General features: G+C 44.9%; 1 protein-coding gene across 1 annotated transcript in view; it reads right to left on the bottom strand.

The window, feature by feature from the left end:
- Positions 1-13,645: 13,645 nt before the first annotated feature.
- The window catches only part of LOC132590790 (phospholipid-transporting ATPase ABCA1-like), a 42,379-nt gene continuing 34,258 nt past the window's right edge, over positions 13,646-21,766 (bottom strand). Inside the window, exons 8-9 of the mRNA XM_060263717.1 lie at positions 17,271-17,514; positions 13,646-13,753 (exon numbers count right to left, since the gene is read on the bottom strand). Of these exons, the coding sequence (XP_060119700.1) occupies positions 13,646-13,753; positions 17,271-17,514 (352 nt within the window). The remainder of the gene's footprint in view (positions 13,754-17,270; positions 17,515-21,766) is intronic.

Raw genomic sequence — 21,766 nt, 5'->3', positions numbered from 1 at the left:
TCTGCTGCTGGTACCGTGCTGGGTCCTGTTGTTGGTACCTGGTCGAGTCATGTCGTTGATACCGGTCGTGGTACCGTTCACGATGTCCCACATCCTGGTACCGTGGTTCACGGTGCCTACGTGTGCGGTAAGATTCTATAGAAGGGGATCTTGACGGTGTATAGCGCGGGTAGGAGCATCGGGATGGAGAGCGTGATCTGCTATGGTACCTACTCCCTTCGTCTCTACTGAAGGATCGCTCACGGTATCGTGTGTTCTTCTCCCGGTATGGGGACGTATGGTACCGGTGCTTCATTCTGTCCCTGTTGATAGGGGACGCAAGATGTCTGTCCCTAGAGAGTGATCTTCCGTGACGCCTATCGGGTGCGTGGTCTCGGTGGCGTGGGGAGTCGAAGCGGAGGGGAGACACCATAGCGTCCTTGTAGGTACGAGGGACAGTAACGTCCCGGAAGGAATCAAGGTCGAGCTGTTTTTGCAGTTGCTGCTGTTGTAGAAGCTGTTGCTGTTGTTGTAGAAGCTGTGAAGATGGCTGAGTAGGTTCCTTTGCCAAAAGCTCCTCCGGCAGGAATTCCTGTATCGAAGGCGAACGAGAGCCAATCCGGATGACCTCGGATTCGATAGCATCCACCGGAGTCAGGACTGGAGGCGGCGTTGGAGCCGTGAGCACTCGGAGTGAAGAGACCGCTAAGGCGGCTTTCGCATCCGAAGCCGAAGCCGTCTGGTGTGGCGAAGAAGATTTCTCTTTTCCCATCGATTCACCATGTTTTTTTCTTGGAATCGTGGTGTTTCTTCGGGTGTTTTGAGGGCTTAAGCTTCCTGGGAGTCAGAGCCACAGAAGCTGCCTGGACCGTACCGACCCTCTGAGGTGTGAGGGAAGGTGGTGACTTCTGAGGATCAGAAGATTGCGACATAGCCGGACGCAGAGATTTCGTCAATAGGTGACTGTTCAATCTAGCGGCGCGGTTCTTTCTAGCTTGTTTGCCGAACTGGGCACAGTGAGCACAAGCGTCAGTCCTGTGGGTTTCGCCCAGGCAAATCAAGCACAAAGCGTGGCCGTCTGAGGAGGGGATCTTAGTCCCACAACGGATGCACTTTTTAAAAGTGATTTTAACTTCTTTTCCTTCCATACGCCCGGGGGGAAGGGGGGGGAAGGAGGAAAAGGGGAGAGATAAAGGGAAAAGGAGGATATATAAAGAACTCTTTTTTTTTTTTTTTACTATACCAGACAGAAGTAAACGGAGCAGAAAAACGAAGAAAGAACGTTAGCGGTAGCGGAGGAAAAGGCGGTTGAGGAGGCTAGTTGAGAGGAGACGCAACGAGGAAGGACTATCCCGGGCGGCGGTCGGAAAGAAACTGGTGGGTGGAGCGCCTTCCCCCCGCTCCAGGCATGCGCAGTGGATGCCTGCTCCCCAGGGCGGGAGGAAGTGCGCGCCAAAAATAACGCTTAAGGCTAGCTTTGAATTCTCCGAGGTCGGGTTCGTTCCAGCAGGAAAACCCATGTGTGGGACTGCACAGAGACCACGAAGAAGATCCAATATCTTCTTCTTCTTCAGAAGCGGTTTACCACTGCCTGCCTCTGCGTTGCGACTCTCTTAGCTTCCGATAGCTGATCAGATTGGGCTAGGCTGGTCAATCCAGGTCAGGGTTTCCCCCTCTTTAAGGATCTTACGATCGCCTTTTCTTCTTCTCCCCACAACAGGCTCCTTGTGAGGTAGGTGGGGCAGAGAGAGTTCTGAAAGAACAGTGACTGGCCCAAGGTCACCCAGCAGGTGTCACGTGACGGAGGAGTGAGGAATCCGAGACTCGAGTGCGCTGCTCTTAACTGCTACACCACACTGGCAGGCTTGAGAGATTGCACTTTTAAAAACAACGGTAACCAGAAAAAAGCCCACAGGAAAAACCCCACGGTCATAAATGCTCACAGGAAAAAAGCCCACATGGAAATAACGACATGAAATATGACATATTTTAATCTTAGAATAACAATATGAAATATAGGTAATACTTGTTCATTCTCGTAAATGGAGGTGAATGCTTATCCACAATTATAAATATCTATGGTACTTTACATGGTATTTTTCCATGTGGGTTTTTCCATGTGAGCTTATTTCCACATGGGCATTTTTTGTGTGGGCATTTTTCCACGTGGACTTTTTTCCTGTGAGCATTTATGACCGTGGGGTTTTTTTCTGTGAGCTTTTTTCCTGTGGGCTTTTTTCAAAAGAAACACAAGCTTCTAGTTCTCAAGTTAGCAAAAAGAACCCCGAGAACAAGGGCCTGACAAGATCGTAAGGGGCTAGAGGGCCGGTGGATTCCCAGCAGTCCAGCATCTTTGCCCTTTCCCTGAAGCAGAGTAAATTAGACCCTGCAAGAAAAGGTCCCTGGGGAGACGTCATTTCTCTCTCTTCCAAGTGAAAGCTGCCATGCAATAGGAAATAAAGATTACTCACAAACAGCCCAAACACAGCTTGGGGCTACACCGCACTGTCCCTTTCCGTTCTGCTTGACTGTGCTCTCAATGCAGTGGTGGTCACTAGGCATGAACGCGGCGCTGAGACCGTGGCTGTTGTGCATATTGCCAGCAGCTGCCCCAAGAGATGGGCAGGGGCAACTGGAGGGAAGTTGTTACTCCCGATGATGAATATGTGCAAAGTCCCCAGGAGACTGATCAAGACGGGTAGTCACGTTAGTCGTTTTGTCACAGGAGCCTCGTGGTGCAGAGTGGTAAAGCTGCAGTGCTGCAGTCCGAGCTCTCTGCTCACAACCTGCGTTCGATCCCGGTGGAAGCTGGGTTCAGGTCGCTGGCTCAAGGTTGACTCAGCCTTCTGTGGTCAGTAAAAGGAGTCCCCAGCTTGCTGCGGGGTGAAGTGTAGATGACTGGGGAAGGCAATGGCAAACCACCCCGTAAACAGTCTGCTGTGGAAACGTCATGATGCCCAGAGTCACCCCAGAGTCGGAAACGACTGGTGCTTGCACAGGGGACTACCTTGACCTTTTTTAGCAGGAGAAAAGAGCAAGAGTCCAGCAGCACCTTCAAGGCTAACACCATTCGTGGCAGGGGAGGAGCTGTGGGGAGTCATTGCTCACTTGTTTAGAGACGTCTTCAGAGCAGTGACTCACCAACGCTCCAACCCTGCCACAAATGGTGTCAATCTTGAAGGTGCCCCAGGACTCCTGCTCTTTTCTACTGCGGGAGACAAGACTGACAGGCACATGCATCCACGCCATCCTTCAGTTTTGCAGCAGAAGGTGGACAGATGATTATTAAACATGGCTGCATTTTTAAAAACAACAACAACAACACAATTGTGTTTTTAAAATTATCATTCTGCATTTTAACCCAAACCCCAATTCAGAAAATACAAGAAAGACAGACATGTCACTGAAGAGAGGAGAGAGGCGATGCAGCCAGTGAGGGAAGAGGGAGTGGGCAGCACTGCACAGGAGCTTCCCGGGGCCTTCTAGTGATGGTAAAACAAGTTCCTCCTTCCTTTCTTCCCCCTCCTTCCTTAGTCCCCCTTTCTTCCTTCCTCTCATTCTTTAAGGAATGGGAAATTTGAAGATGTTACAGAAAACAGAGAGAAGAGGTATCTGTTAAGTTAAGACTTGAGAACGGGGGGAGCAACTGTGCAGTTCCTGCACTTCACATAGACTGAATACAGGAGGTAGATTTGGGTTCTGCGTACAGAGCCACACCCTCCATTGAAGTGAAGGGGCAAACCCTCTCACACTGGGAACGTAGCATGTGCCGTATCTGCACAGACCTGGAGAGGAGGTGTTCTTTTGAGCCAGTGGATAAATTCAGAGGTTAATTTTAAAATGCAAAGACAAACGAGCTTAAGAAACAAGACAAGCTTTCTTTCTTTCTGTGGAGCTTGAGTGGTGGGCATTGTCTTCTGGAGGACTGCTGATGGGGTAGGTGGGAGGTCCGGTGGGAGCAGCTGCAGCTTCCGCATGGAGGGAGGGAGGGAGGGGTGGCAATTGGGGGTGGGGGGGTGAAGGCCAGCGCCACCAGTTCCACTTGCACTTGATTATCCCAGCTGGCATGGCCTAATATGCGAATGAGTGTGTGGCCTAATATGCTAATGAGTTGATACGCTAGCATTAGGGGGTGTGGCCTAATATGTTAATGAATTCCTGCTGGGCTTTTTTGACAAAGAAAAAAAAGCCCTGGTAATGACAAACTGAAACCAGGTTCAGCCCTCAGTCTTAAACCACCACCACCTGTATACAGGCAGACCATCCTTCCATTTGACTTCTAAAAAGGAGCATACTTACATTTGTCCATTGTGCCTTTTCGTTGATTGTACTGTTGCTTTTCTTTTAAGGAGAGCCAGTTTGGTGTAGTGGTTAAGTGTGCGGACTCTTATCTGGGAGAACCGGGTTTGATTCCCCACTCCTCCACTTGCACCTGCTGGAATGGCCTTGGGTCAGCCATAGCTCTGGCAGAGGTTGTCCTTGAAAGGGCAGCTGCTGTGAGAGCCCTCTCAGCCCCACCCACCTCACAGGGTGTCTTTTGTGGGGGAGGAAGGGAAAGGAGATTGTGAGCCGCTCTGAGACTCTTCGGAGTGGAGGGCGGGATATAAATCCAATATCTTCATCTTCTTCTTCAAGGGCAGTTTTTCTTTTTAAGTGCAAAACTGCCCCAGGGAATCAAGCGGGCGGGTGTCAAGATGACTCTTGCCATGTTGTCTTTTTCCGTTGTCTGTTCTCTGAAGTACTTTCACTTTCCTGCGTCTCTGCTTTGCCTTGCTCCTATCTCTATGCAACAGTTACCACATTCCTTTCTGCCTGGTCTCAAGAGTTACCAAGGTCACTCTTAGTAGATTATATGCACACTTGCAAAGGGGCCTTTGAAAGACTTTGGGGGGAGGGACTGCTGCTTCCCGCTTTCCTTTGAAAATGTAAGTTTGGGGCCAGGGCTATAAGAGAAGGGCAAAAGCCCACCACGTCAGTTTTCGCAAAGTCCGTCCTGCTTTGGACTGCCATGTACCAATAAACAGCTATGCCTGAAGTGGACTGTATGTAATCATTGAACTGCAAGGGTCTTGACGTATTGTGAAAATAGGAGCCTGGTGGGCATGTGGGGGGTGCAACTGGCGGTGCCGGTACTCCTCCTCCATCCAAACTGCCAGGGTCTTGACAGCAGGGTTGTGCCAGCCAATCAGGGCACTGCACCACCCACTTCTACTGCAGACTTCCCAAAACTTTTTTTTCTCCACCCCAGAACTCAGCCTTGGAGAGAACAAAATACCTTTAGGTGGACTGTTGCGAGGGCGCTTTCAAAATAGCACCACTGCTCCAGAAATGTTACATCTGTGTCCACCCTAGATTGTGTATGGTTGGAGGTCAAATCTGCTTAGGCCTCAGCCCCAATGCTAAACGGGCGTGGCTCTCTGTTCACGTCCAGATCTCTGAACATGTGACAATTTCTGAGACACACAGATTCCAACCCAGCCATGGGACTCAAAAATGAGATTCTGTCACAGAACTGTTGTGAGAGCAAACGTGAGAACTTAAAGACATTTTGCTTGGTGCAACTTTCGTTAAAAAATTTCTCTAGGATAATGATGGTAACAGTCCACAAAAGCTTGATTAGGATTCACAGATGACGTAAGACCAAGAAGCAAAGATTCAGGTATTAGATGCTGCCTCACAATGGTGTGGAACGTTCAAGGGTTATGTTTAAACCAATTTATTATACTGTAATATATTGTAATTGTAATTACACATTATCATTTGTTATTAAAAATTAATACATATACATTACATTTTCTCCATCCCTCCCCCCTTTTGGTGACCCCCGGCAGTGTATTTTATTTAATTTGTTAAAAAGGTAAAATTTTATCTACTAAAGAATCTTACTTCATAGAAAAAACATCAAAAAACCCAAACAACATAGATTATAATTATAGTCCATCTTCATAGTAGTCCTTAAATCATTATCAAAAAGAACGAAAAAGATATATTCCAATAATCTCGCTTTTTTACTATAATCCATATAAAGTTTCTTTAGATATTAACCATTGTCAAAAATCGCCAAATATCCTTTAACATTCCATTGTTTTTCAACATACTTTTGGAACTTTGCCCATTCATTTTTGAACTTCTCTAGATTTTGTTCTTTTAAGATTCTTGTAAGCTTGTCCATTTCACTCAATGCATAACTTTCAAAATCCATTCCCACACTTCTGGTATTTTGTCGTTTCCACATCTGCGCATATAATGTTTGTGCAGCGGAAAGCATATACCAAATTATCATTCTATCTTGTTTCAAAAATGTTTCCATTTGTAATCCCAACAACAAAATATCTGGTGCCCAAAATTTTTGAAATCTCTTGCTGAATCATTTGCCAAAATTGTTTTGCCTTTTCACAAGTCCACCACATATGGTAGAAAGATCCTTCTTGTTTTTTACATTTCCAACATCTATCCGACACCTGATTATTCATTTTTGCCAGTTTCTTAGGTGTAATATACCACCTATGTAACATTTTAAAGCAATTTTCCTTAATATTATAACATGTAGATCTTTTCATAGAGTTCTTCCAAAAATGTTCCCATGACTCTATCTGTATTTCTTTATTTATATTTATCGCCCATTTTATCATTTGTGTTTTAACTACTTCATCCTCCATAGACCATTTCAGTAATAATTTATATGTCTTTGAAATCAACTTTTCATTCTCCCCAAACAGCATTCTCTCCAGTTCCGTTTGCTCTTGTCTTATTCCATATATCTTAATGTCCTGTTCAAGCAAACTCTTTATTTGTTGCATTTGGAACCAATTATATTTATACTGTATTTCCTCGGCCGATTTTAATTCCACCTTTCCTCCTTGAATTTTTAAAAACTGTTTATATGATAAGCACGTCTCTTCTTTAATGTCTGAATACAATTTTATTACTTCTGTTGGTACGATCCAAAGTGGTCTTCTCTCATCTCCATATCTTTTATATTTTGACCAAGTATTTAACAAATTATTTCTTATATAATGATGTGAAAAGAAGCTGTCCATGTTATTTTTCCCATAGTACATGTAAGCATGCCATCCAAAAACATTTCCATGACCTTCTAATGCTAGTAATTTTCTATATTTAGTCATCAATTCCTTAATTCACACCAGGCATACTGCATCATGATACAACTTTAAATTAGGTAGTTGAAATCCGCCTCTTTCTTCTGCATCTGTCAAGATTTTCATTTTAATTCCTGGTTTTTTTCCGGCCCATACAAATTCTGAAAGTTTTCTTTGCCATTTATTAAATTGTTTATTATCTTTCACTATTAGAATTGTTTGAAACAGGAACATAATTCTCGGTAAGATATTCATCTTGATTGCAGAGATTCTGCCCAGCATAGACAAATTCAATTTATTCCATTTTATCAAATCTCCATCGATTTTACGCCAGTTTCTCATAATTATTTTTGTACAAATCAATATTTTTGTTGTTATTTCCACACCTAGATATTTTACTTTAGAGGTAACTTCACACTCTGTTAATCTCTGTAATTCTTCCTGTTTGCTCTTTAACATATTTTTGCACAGAATTTTCGATTTTTCTTTGTTTATATAAAAACCTGCCAATTCTCCATATTCTTGTATCTTACGAAGCAACAATGGTGTTACATGAGTGAGATTTTCATTAATGAACATTACATCATCTGCAAATGCTCTGTACTTATAACAAAAACCTTTCACTTTCAGTCCCTCTATCTCTATATCATCTTGAATTTGCATTAGCAAAACCTCTAAAGTCATTATAAATATCAGTGGAGATAGAGGGCAACCTTGTCTTGTTCCTTTACTTATTATCATTTTTTCCATTAAATCTGCATTGATACAGAGCCTTGCTTGTTGTTCAGAATATATCGCCTTTACCATTCTTATAAAACCTTCTCCCAATCTCAGTTTCTCAATCACTGCAAATATAAAGTCCCAATGCACATTATCAAATGCTTTCTCTGCGTCTGCAAAGAATAGTGCTACTTCTTTTTCAGGATGTTTCTCATAATATTCAATAACATCTATAACTGTTCTGATATTATCTCTAATTTGCCTTCTGGGAAGAAATCCTGCTTGTTCTTTAATAAAACTGCTCAGATGCTGTTTAAGGCGTTCTGCCAAAATTCTTGCATATATTTTATAGTCATTGTTAAGTAATGAAATTGGTTTATAGTTTTTTACATTTGTAGCGTCTTCTTTAGGTATCAACGAAATTACTGCTTCTTTCCATGTATTAGGAATTTTCCCATCTGTTCTTATAATGTTCATCAGTTTCTGAAGTTTTGGTAATAACACCTCTACAAGAACTTTGTAAAATTTTGCCGTAAAGCCATCTGGACCCGGTGCTTTGAAAGAATATATAATAAAAATTATTGCAGAATTTTTGGAGGAAGATCCTGAAGGGACTAGAAACGTGTATGACTATATGTATAGAGTGAACTCACTATATGCCAAAAAAATAATCTACCAAGAGATGCAGTTATAAAATATATGACAAAAGAAATGGTGGGAAAAATCATGAATAAAAACTTTGAAAAGACATTGGTAGTGGGAAACAGCAGAGTAACAATTATGAAGGAGTTGCCAAGACAAGTGATAAATGACAGAAGAGCATATAAGAAACTGACAGAAAAATTACAGGACAATGAAATGAGGTATAGATGGATAATACCTGAAGGTTTGAGCTTTGAGCTACAAGGAAAAAGGATTACAATTAGAAGCACACAGGAACTGTGTGGATTTTATGAAGAACATAAAGAATTTGCACCATAATGGATTACAAATTATTATCTTGGAATGTAAATGGACTAAATTCACCACAAAAAAAGGCAATGTTTCATTGGATTAAAAAGCAAAATTGTAATATAGTTTGTTTACAAGAAGTACATATCAAACAAAAGGATTACAATTTTTTATGGAATAAGCAATTGGGACTAGCATTTCATTCATTGGCTGAACAGAAGAAAAGGGGAGTGACTTTTTATATTAAACAAGAATTGGACCCGAAATTAGTGTTTAAAAATAAAGATGGAAGATTTGTAGCGGTAGAAATAATATTAAATGCAAAAAAATGTTGTTACTGGGACTGTATGCACCAAATGGAGCAAAGGATGCTCTTTAAAGACATTATACAACAATTTGATGAAGTGACATATGATCAAGTTTTGATAATGGGGGACTTTAATGGAACAATTAAGAACACACTGGATAGGTTTGAGGGGGGAAAAATAATAAGGAAGGAAAATTGGCAAAGTCTTTTTTTGAACTGGTCAAACAAGGAAATTTGGAGGATATATGGAGGAAATTTAATCCTGAAGTGTGGGACTATACCTTTTTTTCAGCAAGACATAAAACTATTTCCAGAATTGACATGTTGTGGGGTACTAAAGATTTAGGCCTTATAACACAGAAAATAGAGATTTTACCTAAAATAGGGGCTGATCATAACCCAATAATGTGGATTACAAAATTGTCTAAAAAGTCGAGAAGATGGAGATTGAATGAAGATTTACTACAGAATAAAGAAATAGTGACATCTCTAGAAAACGAAACTAAAGCTTTCTTCCAAATAAAAGATAAAGAAGATACAAAATTTCAGACGGTGTGGGATGCTTATAAAGCAGTAATGAGAGGAATACTGATTACACTGAATAATAAAGACAAGAGGGCAAAAGAAAAACAGATGCTGGACATTCAGAATGAAATAAAGAAAAAAGAAGGGGAACTGAGAAAAAGACCAGGGAAAAAGAAGATTATGAGGGAGATTACAATATTACAAACACAAATGAGACATTTGTTAAATAATAGAATTGAAAACTGCTGAAGAGCTGAATAATAAATATGATTGGTTCCAAATGCAACAAATAAAGAGCTTGGTGGATAATGATATTAAAACAGAAGGAATAAGAAAAGAGCAAACAGAAATAGAAAGAGTTCTGCTTGGAGACAATGAAAAATTAATTTCAAAACTATATAAATTACTTTTAAAATGGTCTATGGAAGATGAAGTAGTGAAATCTCAAATGATTAAGTGGACAATAAATGTAAATAAAGAAATACAGATGGAAACTTGGGAATATTTGTGGAAGAACTCTATGAAGCTTTCGACGTGTCATAGTATTAAAGAGAACTGTTTTAAAATGATGTATAGATGGTATATGACTCCTAAAAAGTTGGCAAAGATGAACAATAAGATGCCAGACAGATGTTGGAAATGTAAAAAACATGAAGGTTCTTTCTACCATATGTGGTGGATTTGTGAAAGAGCAAAAAAGTATTGTAGATGATTCAACAAGAAATTTCTAGGATCTTGGGATATGAATTTAAGAAAATTACAGAGACTTTTCTGTTGGGATTACAAATGGAAAAATTTCCAAAAGAAGATAGAACTATAATTTGGTACTTGCTTTCAGCTGCTAGGACATCATATGCGCAGTTGTGGAAGCAAGAAAAAATACCAGAGAAATGGGATTGGATTGTAAAAGTTATGACATGGAGTGAAATGGACAAATTAACAAGAATTTTAAGAGACTATGACTTATAAGTTTTTAAGATGGAGTGGAAAAAGTTCAGAAGATATGTAGAAAAAGAGTGGAAAATAAAAGGACATTGGACAATTTTTGATAATGATTAAGTCTTGGAAGGAAGAAGAATGTAAATTTTTGTTTTTATTAGTTAAGGGAGACCTTTTAATAATAGTATTATAAGTAAATAACACTGGCGGTGGTCAAGTAATGGGGGGAGGGGTGGTTAGAAAGTAATATATGGGATAGAGAAAAAGAAGTTATTAATGATGCAGGTATAAGATATTGTTACCATATGCTACTAAATAAAAAAAAATGGCATCCGCGGCTTTTCTGTCCCTTTTAAAAAGTTTTTCCTTTTTTCTCCAAAACTGCACCAAAGTTGATTCTGAACATATAATCCAATAGGTTTCACCTTTTAATAGTGATATCTGCCGGCTCCACTATTTTTTAAAGTCCCGTTTTCTTTTAATTAATTTTTTAAATTTTGACCTTCTTTTAATGGCCGCCAATACTTCTCTATGATTTAAAGTCCTAGAGAGGTCTGGGAGGCTTACTGTTTTCCCTTCTCTTAATGGCTACTTCCTTCCTTTCTTGCCGCGAAGTCTCGTTTTCAATGGTTAAGAAGTCTCATGTTATTTCTGTGACGCCATTTTCTGTGTCGTCTTCCCCAAGTCAGCAGTTCTCTTCGGAGGGGGTTGTCTGCTCTCGACCACAGGTATTCAAAGCAAAACTTGTTTTTCCTCTTTTAATCTTATTCCTCCAAATTCTCCAGTCCCAGTAATACCCCTTCCTTTATCTTCCTTAATTTAAGATGATATATTTGGATCCAGACCTTAGTTTTTATTTTTAATTAGTCTTATATTAGTCCCAGAGTGACAGATATAGATCTTTTACCTTCAATGCCAATATCCTTCTGCACACTGCTCTTTTCGAAGATAGATGTTAATCAATCCCAAAGAAGCTTTGAATCTTGGCAAATTTAAGTCAACTTAATGACCTCAGAAATCCTCTTTAGATGATTGAATGCCGTCCTTCCCCGGGGACTCTTCAAAGCCAAAAAGGAACCCCATTGGAGTCCCTTGTCAGCCAAAGTAAATCCCCTCAGAACTTAATATGCATATCTTGGCCTTCTCCCTGCCTGGAATAAGTAGGCAGCAGGTGTTGCAATCACCTTCTCTGCCCAGAACAGAGGCTCTGGTCTGCTCCTCGACTGAGAAGCAGCTCAATCCTCCATGACCAAAACCCGGAAGTCTGAACGTTCAAGAGAGATTTTGAGAGATTGTCTCAAAAATATCAGTGCATCATAATGAGGGATATTTTAGAGGTAAAGGAAAAGGAAGACCAAAGTAACATTTCTCCCTTCTGAAATTTCTACTGAGGCCAATGACTAATGTCTGAGGATCAAAGTATGTGTTTGGCTTGTGGTAACTGGTTGAGCATAGAGTATGAAAGGAAAGGTCCTCTGTGCAAGCACGTCGTTTCTGACTCTGGGGTGACGCTGCTTTCACGTTTTCACGGCAGACTTTTTACGGGGTGGTTTGCCATTGCCTTCCCCAGTCATCTCCACTTTCCCCCCAGTAAGCTGGGGACTCCTTTTACCGACCTCGGAAGGATGGAAGGCTGAGTCAACCTTGAGCCAGCTACCTGAAAACCCAGCCTCCACCAGGGATCGAACTCAGATCGTGAGCAGAGCTTGCACTGCAGTACTGCACCATGGGGCTCTACTAGAGTATGAAGCATGCCATAAATCCTGCATCTTCTCATTTGGAATTGGATTTTTTACCCCTTTCTCGCTTGCGCCTTCCTTTGCTCAGTGTCATAATGTTTGTATTCTGCCTGTAGAGGCCGCCATTGTTAGTTAAGTGCATCGAGTCAGTTAAGTGCAAACCAGGGTCAACACATGAGCCAGATTCTCAGAGCAGCGAGGGACAAACCAAATGCCTTCCCTCGTGAACCAACAGAACAGCCCCTGCTTTGCAGACTGCTAGTGTCTGTTCGGCAACAGCGATTGGAGGACAGCAAGGCTGAGCGCAGGATCTGCATATGGCATGCCACCAATGCAGACGGAGCGCTAGAGAGTCAGACACACACCAGCATGTGCCATTTGAAAACCCCATCTAATAAGTCACTCAGTGCAGTAGGGAGTGGAATAATCTCATCCTCTGGAGCCTCCTCCACTGCAATGTGATATTGTGCAAACGGCACCTCCTGTCCATTTGCTCGCATCCGTGCAGAAACAGCCATCCTCAAGAGGCCAAAACAGAAAGCCTGCTGAGGCACCCCTGCTGGATGTCCTTGGCCTGTCTGTGCTACAAACCTGAGTTAGTTTCAAAGAAAGGCTTGGTTAGGGTTTGTAGGGTTTGTAGAATCTTTCGGGATTGGTTGTTTTGTCCCCCAAAGAGCCAATGGGAAATGTAGTTTTTGCCAGGGCTTTTCTATAGCCCTTTGTGGAACTACAATTCCCACCATTGCTTGCTTGCGAGCAGCCTCGCCCCCAATAAGTTAAAACAGCTTGAAACCAGTTTAAATGTAGTGTAGACATGAGCAGGCAAGAATCCCTCCCTGGGGACAAATGAAAAGAAGGACATTTGTGGAGGAAAGAGTTCTGAACCCAGATTCAAGAAGGGAGCTTTGACTCTTGAAAGTTTATATCCCCCCCCCTCCCAAATCTTGTTGGACTCAGATCCAGTTGTTGTATTGCAGACAAACATGGCCGCCCTCTGCAACTAGCCAAGAGGGCTAAATGGGACTCCACGTTCAAAGGCAGGAATTCTGCACCAGTGATGTGGGGCACCAAGGAGAGGTTGCTTTGCCCTTCCTGCCCTGCCTGTTGGCCTCCCAGTAGACTGCCGCATGAAAAAGAATGGACTATGCAGATTTTTTAATCTAAACCAGGAGAACTGCCTTGACATACGAACTCTCTCTCTCTCTCTGCTGTTCCAAGCCATTAACCGAGCCCTCCAAGGCTTCAAACCTCGTCCATTCTCTGCGCCCGTCCCTTCAGGGAGCTCGCGTGGAAAGAGAGACAGACGCTCAAAAAGGTTGCTGCAAGTCTGCATTTCTGGCATGACGTTGCAGGTTGTCTGCCCCCTCCCCGCAGGTGCCAGTTTCTCAGAAAGGGTTTCTTCGATGATTCTTCGGGTTTGTTGGGTAGACTGAAGAGGGGGTTCCCCAAAGATGTTCTTCATCATTTTCATCCTTAGCAAAATGTACAAACACCTTGAAAGGAAAGGCAGGGGTGGCAAGATGAGAATTGCTCTGTTATCCTAAGATATTAAAAAACCCCTTCAACTTTGGGCCAAACTAGACACCAGGAATTTTTCTTTAAAAAACGGGGTTTTAGTTTACCATACCCAGCTCAGGTTCCCACAGACACGCAGTAGCTGTGGGGAACGTCTGTTAAAAAAATAAAAAGGAGAGCTTGAACAGGCTTTGAATGTTGCTTGGCAGGAGAAGAGCTCCAGCCACAAAATCAGAGTTGGAAGGGACCACAGAGGCCATCTAGTCCAACCCCCTGCTCAGTGCAGAATCAGCCTAAAGTAACCCTGACAAGTCAGGATCAGCTGCTGCTTAGACTGCCAGGGATGGGGAGCTCATCATCTCCCTCGGTAGCTGATCCCACTGTTGAACAACTCTGACTGTCAAAACTCTCTCCTAACACTCAGACGTTACTTTTCTGCCCGTAATTTAAACCCAGCAAATAGCAGAACCATGGAGGTTTGGTGACTGAGAAAAAAAGACAAGCTCTCTCCGTGTGCAAAATTGTGGCACTTCAAGTCTACTGGACTTATGAATATGATAGATGGTTTCCAGAAGAAGGGTAAGTCATATTCTAAACAAAATTGGACCGGTTCTTTTATCGTCGGAGTCTATTTAGGAAGCATTATGATTTTTAGACAGCAGCTATGTTGTGCACTGGATGGTTTTCTAACTGCATGATTGTATTGTATTGTCATTTATCATGAATTGTTGAGGATTATTTGCATTACACGGAGAAACTGTTTCGTACACAGAGAGAGTTTGTCTTTTTTCTCATAATTTAAACCCATGTAGGGCTTTTTTTGTAGCAGGAGCTCCTTTGCATATTAGGCCACGCACCCCTGATGCAGCCAGTCCTCCAAGAGCTTACAGGGCTGTAAGTACTGAGCCTTCTGTAAGCTCCAGGAGGATTGGCTGCATCAGGAGTGTGTGGCCTAATATGCAAAGGAGTTCCTGCTACAAAAAAAGCCCTGTCTGCAGCCAACAGAAAGAGCTCCCTGCCCTCCTCTAAGTGACAGCCTTTCAAATAGTTCAAGAGAGCAGCCATGCCCTTCCTCAACCTTCTCTTCTTCATGTCACCCCTCAACCTCCCAAGTCCCACAGTCTTTCCTCATAGGGCTTGGTTAGGGTTGCCAAGTCCTCTTCAAGTCCCAGTGGGACTTCCACCTGGAAGTGATGTCATCAAAATGGTGGCACGCACGCGGGGGGTGCTCTAGGCGTTTCTGGGAAAACTATGGTTTTCCTGGATGCTGTAGCCATTTGGGAGGTTAAAACTTTATGGTACCTATTGTACCATAGAGTTTTACCTCCCAAATGGTTAGAGCGTCTGTGAGTTTTCCCGGAAACGCCTAGCGTGGCCCTGAGTGTGCGCCATTTTGATGACGTCACTTCCAGGTGACGTCATCACACCAGCGATGCAGGGGGAGGTTCCTCCCACTGGCCCAATGAGGGCCAGCAGGTTGGGAACCTCCCAGGCAGGGGAATCCCCGCCTGGACCGGGAGTTTGGCAGCCCTAGGCTTGGTCTCCAGGCCCCTGATTATCTATGTCACTCTTCCTTCTAGGCATTTTTCTGCATGGAAACAGTGCTGTTTTTGCAGTTCTATGTGCACAGAATACTCTGCATGGAACAGCAAAAACAGGAATTAATTCCTCCCTCTCAGCACTGTTTCAGCATGGGGAAATGGCTTGGGGTGTGTGTGCGAAAGCTTCCCCAACAGGGGCATTCCAATCCCAAACAGGTTCTCCTTTATTTTTTCACAGCTTTTTCTCACAGCAACTACAGGGAACCTGGACCCAACATTAAAACCCCACGTGTCTTGTCCCCCCCACACCCTTGCTGACTTATGGCAACCCCCAGTGGGGTTTTCAAAGCACTGGAAGCAGGAGTTCTTTTGTAGAAAAATAGCTGGTGGAGCTCATTAGTATAACTCATTAGCATATACCACCACCATCCAAAAGCAACCTGATGCAAGAAAGGAGAGCCCCGGGTGAGCGAGGCCAGCTTGGGTTGGCTAGAGATCCAGCCAACCCAAAGTAGGCCTTGCTCTCCTGGGGCTCTCCTTGCCCCCCCCCCCCCAGTCAAAAGGCCAGCAAACCACCCATTGCCCAAAATCACATAAGAAGTGGAGAAAGGATGGTGTGGGCTTCTCCAGGGGTTAATAAAGGCTGCTGGGGGTGTGGCAAAGCCCCTGGTGGTTGGCTGGCTGCCCGCTCTCCTAATCCAGGGATTGTTATGCAGCTGCAACTCCTATTCAATGGACAAGGTAGGTAGGTGGGGAGGAGGAGGGGTGTGTCAGAAACGTTCAGGAGCTGTGCTCCTGTGAGCTCCTGCTGAATTCAAGGCCTGACTGCAAGAGACATTCAGAGGCGGTCGGCCACTGCCTGCCTCTGCGTCACAACCCTGGACTTCTCTGGTGGTCTCTGGAGCAAGAGAGACCAATTCCCCACTAGCCTTATCCCGCTCTCACACTCCTCTTCTCCGCAGGGCTTCCACCGGATTTCACACTATCTGCCCCGGGGCTGCAACTCGCTTCGCCTTTTTCGCACGGCGAACAGAAACTGGTTTTTAGAGGATCTTGTTTGCTGCGTGAAAGAGGCGGAGCGAGTCGCAGCCTCGGGGTAGCTTGTGCGAAATCCGACAGAAGCCCTGCGAAGAGGAGAGTGTGAGCGAGGTAAGGCTAGTGGGGAATCGGTCAGAGTGCCTAGGCAGGCAGGCATGCTTGTCTCGAGAGCTGGAACTGGCTGCAGATCTCTGGATCTTGACTCAACCGACCTTCAGCAGCCATCCCAGGGTTCAGGTTCGGTAATGTGCAAAACAGCCCTATGTTAATTTTGCTAGCATAAAGGTGGAAGCGGCGTTTTAGATCTAACAAGTGAACTCTGTCCAGGTCCGTATGTAAGCAGGGAACCTGGTGAAGGGGATAAAATTTTTATTCCCCCAAAGGTACTTGTGGTTCCAGAAATTAAGCTTGCAAATGTGGTTCTCCAAGGAAGCTGGGAACCGAGAGAGGATCCGAGGCCCCGCACCCTTGAAGTAAGGCCTCCTGCCCCAGCCAGTGCCGGATTAAACCCTGTGGAGGCCCCTAGGCAGTCAAAATCCCGGGAGCTCCCTCGCAAATTATCTCCGTCGGAGGGCCCGCCTTGCCACCCATGGCCCCCGCTGCAGCCTGCAGGCCCCTTCTCCAAAGCCCCTTTGACAAAGCTGCAGGGGAGAGGTAAAGAGAGGTAAATTTGGCGACAATGCCAGCAGCAGCCATACCAGGCAAGAGCAAGCTCAGTTCTTTGCTCAGGCAAAGAGCAGCTCAGTTGCAGGCTACATGTGCAGGCTGGAAGGGCTGCAAGCAGAGGGAAAACTGGGGGGGGGGGGGGGGGGAAGCTGGCCTGGGGCCCCTAAACGCATGGGAGCCCATAGGCCAGTGCCTACCTGGCCTAATTGTTAATCCAGCCCTGGCCCCAGCGGCGGATTCCGGTCCTCACCTGATCCAGGGTGGTTTGGGAGATGGAGTATTCTTCAATGTGGTAGGTGCCCTGGTGAGCCGAGAGGATGTCAAAGATCTTGGCCAGGGAACAGTCGTGGAACGGCAGCTGGTACTGGAGGGTGGAGTAGTGCTTCTCCTTGAGAACTATGCTGGGGAAGGAATCCTTCATGAACTTCTCCAGGGGACGAAAGTCCGGTTTGGTCCCAGAGACCCGGAGCATGATCGTGTATCCCTCTCCGAACCTAAGGCAGAAGGACACAGGTGGCTTGAGCAGGGCCTTTACAAAGCCCTGCTTTTGGGTGTAGGATCATGTCCTGCTCCTCTACACATAGAAGGGCGGAGCCTTCTGCCGATGCAAATTGATTTATAATTTAGCTCAGAGCTCAGGGCAGTTAACAACATCAGATGTACAATTGAAAATCCAATTAAAATAGCTAGACATAACATCAGATGGTGCTAAAGCAATCGTACAATATGCGTTACGGTCTCGCAGTCAGGAAAAGCAGAGTGGGGGGAGGGAAGGGAGTGCCAGGTAAGGTGGTGTTCTGCCAAAGGCAGAGGTTCTTTTTGGATTCGGAGGCAATGAGCACACCGACAGATAAAGGAAAAGTTATACTTTATCGAGCTATGGTGAAGTCAACAGGCAAACAGAATAACATATACCTCGCAAGTATATATCTCCCCTTCAGCTGTTGCGAGCCCTGATAGCAGCGAGAGAGACCCCTCTTGGCCAACTCAGCATCCGGCTACCTGATCTGTGTTGAAGCTCCAAATTCTGGGCTTCAACCTCCGGCTTTTATCATTAAACACTGGGCGTTTTCGCACTGACCTTAAGCGGCAGCGACGTCCCTCTTCACCGCGCAGGATCTGCGCGGATTTCGCACCAATTGCTGCGGAGCACCCGGAAGAGCCGCAAAGTCCCGCGGCTTTTGCGGCACAAATGGAAACTGGTTTTTGGCGGTTTCTGTTTGCGCCGCAAAGGCCGAGGGACTTTGCGGCTCTTCCGGGTGCTCCGCAGCAATTGGTGCGAAATCCGCGCAGATCCTGCGTGGTGAAGAGGGACGTCGCTGCCGATTAAGGTCAGTGCGAAAACGCCCACTGTCATTCCCATCACCTGGCCCCTGAGCCAACGCCCACAGTAAACAGCCTGATCAATCTGGGATCAATCTCCCGAATGCCTGCACTTGGTACTTCAGCAGTTACAAGGAGAACAGAAAAACAAGTTATGTTTTACAGATAACACATTTCAGTTGCATAAGCAAAATGCCACCATAAATCAGCATACTTTCCAGAAAGCATTTGAAAGAAATGAGACGCATCAACTAACTCCTCGTGATCACAATTCTCTTCCGCATGTTTCCAATACAGGTGGTACCCCGTTGCTATCCTCCACCAAAGCCCCGGAGGAACATCTCTGCCTTGGAGTTCGTGGAACTGCATAAGGTCCCTCAGAGCGTGGATGTCACCAGGCAGAGAGTTCCACCAGGTCGGGGCCAGAGTTGAAAAGCCTGGAAAGCTCCTACAAGATAATGACTCAGCCCTCCCCCACTTTCCTGAGTAGATATAAATTACCTGCCTACCATCTTCTTCTCACTTTGACCCAGAGAGAACTCCAGTTTTCTGGGTTATACCTCTGAGGATGCCAGTCACACTTGCTGGTGAAACGTCAGGTCTCACCACGGCCATACAGCCTGGGAAATCTACAACTACTGCTGTAGAAATTCGGCAAGACACCTTAATAAAGGAGGGACCTTCTAAAAGACATTTCTGAGCAGACCAAAGTCTTCTAGAACTGATCTCCTCCTCTCTGCTCCAAGAGTATGTCAAGTCTGCTTAAAACTCTGGTCAAGTCTATGCCTAAACTTTGGTTCAGGGGAAAAGCACCCTGGGTAAAGCCATGCTGTATTCCATTGCTGCTAGCTTGAACTATCCTCACTCCCCTCCTTTCCTTTGTTATGTAGCACCGCTTTGAAATGGGAATATGTGAAGCAGTTTATCGGGCCTTCTCAGGCTGGGCATCGGGGGAGGTTGGAGCCAAGAGACGCTCAAGGCCATACCCGGCCTGAGAAAGAAATTGTAACATCAATGCGTGAATGTGCCCTGCATAGTACCCCTCCCTCAAGAATCCCTTTGAAGTGTACCTTATATGATTGCATTCTACTGTATGATCTTTAGTCTTTCAATCTTACTGTAGTCGAGAACTATGATATCAATAAACTAGCTACTTTGTTTCAACAAAGACTCGTTATTGAATCAGCCGACTTGACAGCGTCCTCCTCTTGTACATGCACTAGCTTCATGGAGAGTGTTCCTGGAAGAAGCGTGAAGCTTTGGCTTGGTTGTTCTGCTTCACTCCCCATGTTCATTTCTGTCACCGAGCGTGTTTCTTCTCTGTTTACAACTGTCTCCCTGACTCCTCAGTGAAAACGGTGGTACCCTTTTGCCGTAGCCATAGCAACTTCTTCCTTCTCTCTTCTTTATAAAATTACGCTCCAAGCAGAGAAAGTGGAAGGAGAGAACTGTTTCTCCTTCGCCCATAATACTAGAGCTTTGGGGGGCACCCAATATAAAGGTTGGGTGATAGATTCAGGATGGACAAAAGGAAGTAATTCTTTATTCAGCTAGGAAATGGAATGTAGAATTCATTTCCAGTGTATGTAGTGATTAGGCCATGAATGTGGGTGGCCTTTAAAGGGAATTTATAGAGAAGTCCATTAGAGCAGGGGTGCCAAACATATGGCACGGAGGCCGAATCAGGGCCCTAGAGGGCTCCTATCAGGCCCCCGAGCAACTGGCTGTCCTCTTCTTCCTTCTGTCTCTCTCTTGCTTCCTTCTGCATCACAGCTTGCTTTGCCAGGCTTGCTCAATCACACAGGAGCTACAGAGCAAAGCCTCTGTTTTTTTCCATTGGTTGAGGCTCCTCCCTTGGGGAGGAAGGGGGGGGAGGGAGAGCTTGCTTTGCCAGGTTCTCTCAGTTGCACAACAGAGCAACGGAGCCAAGCCTCTCTTCCTTCTATTGGCTGAAGCTCCCCCCCCTCCTAGTTCCCTGATGAGGGAAGGAAGAGCCAGAGCTTTCTTTGTCCAGTTCCCTGGATCGCACGGGAGAGATACAAAGAAAGCACCTTTAAGACCAATGAGTGCTACTGTTTCAAGCATGTTTTACTTTTTTTTAAAAAAAACCTTGAATGGTGTTTGTCTGTGTCCTTTATAAAGTTTATATCTCTGGTAAAAGGTAAAGGTAGTCCCCTGTGCATGCACCAGTCGTTTTTGACTCTGGGATGACGTTGCTTTCACAACGTTTTCACGGCAGACTGTTTACAGGGTGGTTTGCCATTGCCTTCCCCAGTCATCTACACTTACCCCCCCCCCCCCGCCCAGCAAGCTGGGGACTCCTTTGACCGACCTCGGAAGGATGGAAGGCTGAGTCAACCTCAAGCCGGCTACCTGAACCAGCTTCCGCTGGGATTGAACTCAGGTCGTGAGCAGAGGGCTCCGACTGCAGTACTGCAGCTTTACCACTCTGTGCCACGGAGCTCTGCTACTTAATCTTAAATAGTTATACACATGTCCCGGCCTGACAAGGTCTCATATACGTCATATCTGGCCATCATAACAGATGAGTTTGACACCCCTGCACTAGAGGTTACTAGCCACAGTGATGTTCAGAAGCGGTCGGCATCTGAATGCCAGGAGGCAAGATCAGGGAAAGGCCTTCGTGCCCTATTTGTTGGCCGATTCCCATAGGGTATAATGGAGAACTGATCCATGGGTATCTGGGGCTCTAAGGGAGTTGTTTTTTTGAGGTAGAGGCACCACATTTTCAGCATAGCATCTGGTGACTCTCCTCAAAATAGTCCCCAAGTTTCAAAAAGATTAGATGGGGGTGTGTCCAATTCTATGAGCCCCCAACTAAGGTGCCCCTATCCTTCATTATTCCAAATGGAGGCTAGGCATTAAAAAAAGAGTGTGGTCCCTTTCAATGTGGTGGCCAGAACTCCCTTTGGAATTCAGTTCTGCTTGCCACACCCTTGCTCCTGGCTCCATCCCCAAAGTCTCCTGGCTCCAGCCCCAAAGTCCCCAGATATTTTGTGAGTCGAACTTGGCAACCTTATGTCAAGCATGGTTATTTGTCCACTAAAATGGCTGAAGCATTGTCAAGGCCTGGTTATTCTCCATTGCCTACAGCTCATTTCTCATGTCCCTGAAGCCATCTGGCAAAGGATGTTTATCTAGCGGAAATGGCTTGCTATGTCTCAGTGCCCACACGCCCTCGTTTCATCTCAGGCCCTTTCCAAGCCTTATCTCGGTCACAGGTTGGTGTTAGAAGGCTATTGCTAGGTAGAGGGAAATTACTGCTTTGCCCTTTGAACCCTAGATTCCACTGGTGTGTGTTTGTAACTTTATGATACCCTCTATAGTATCCTGTAACCCTTGATAATTCAGTCTTCTCAAAGACAATGTCCTGTATGCAACCTGGAGTTAAATAAAGAAGCT

Source organism: Heteronotia binoei, unplaced genomic scaffold (genome assembly GCF_032191835.1).
Source record: "Heteronotia binoei isolate CCM8104 ecotype False Entrance Well unplaced genomic scaffold, APGP_CSIRO_Hbin_v1 ptg000754l, whole genome shotgun sequence".
Taxonomy (NCBI): Eukaryota; Metazoa; Chordata; class Lepidosauria; order Squamata; family Gekkonidae; genus Heteronotia; species Heteronotia binoei.
The sequence above is the reverse complement of the archived record's forward strand: the minus strand, read 5'-3'. Positions and strand labels throughout refer to the sequence as shown.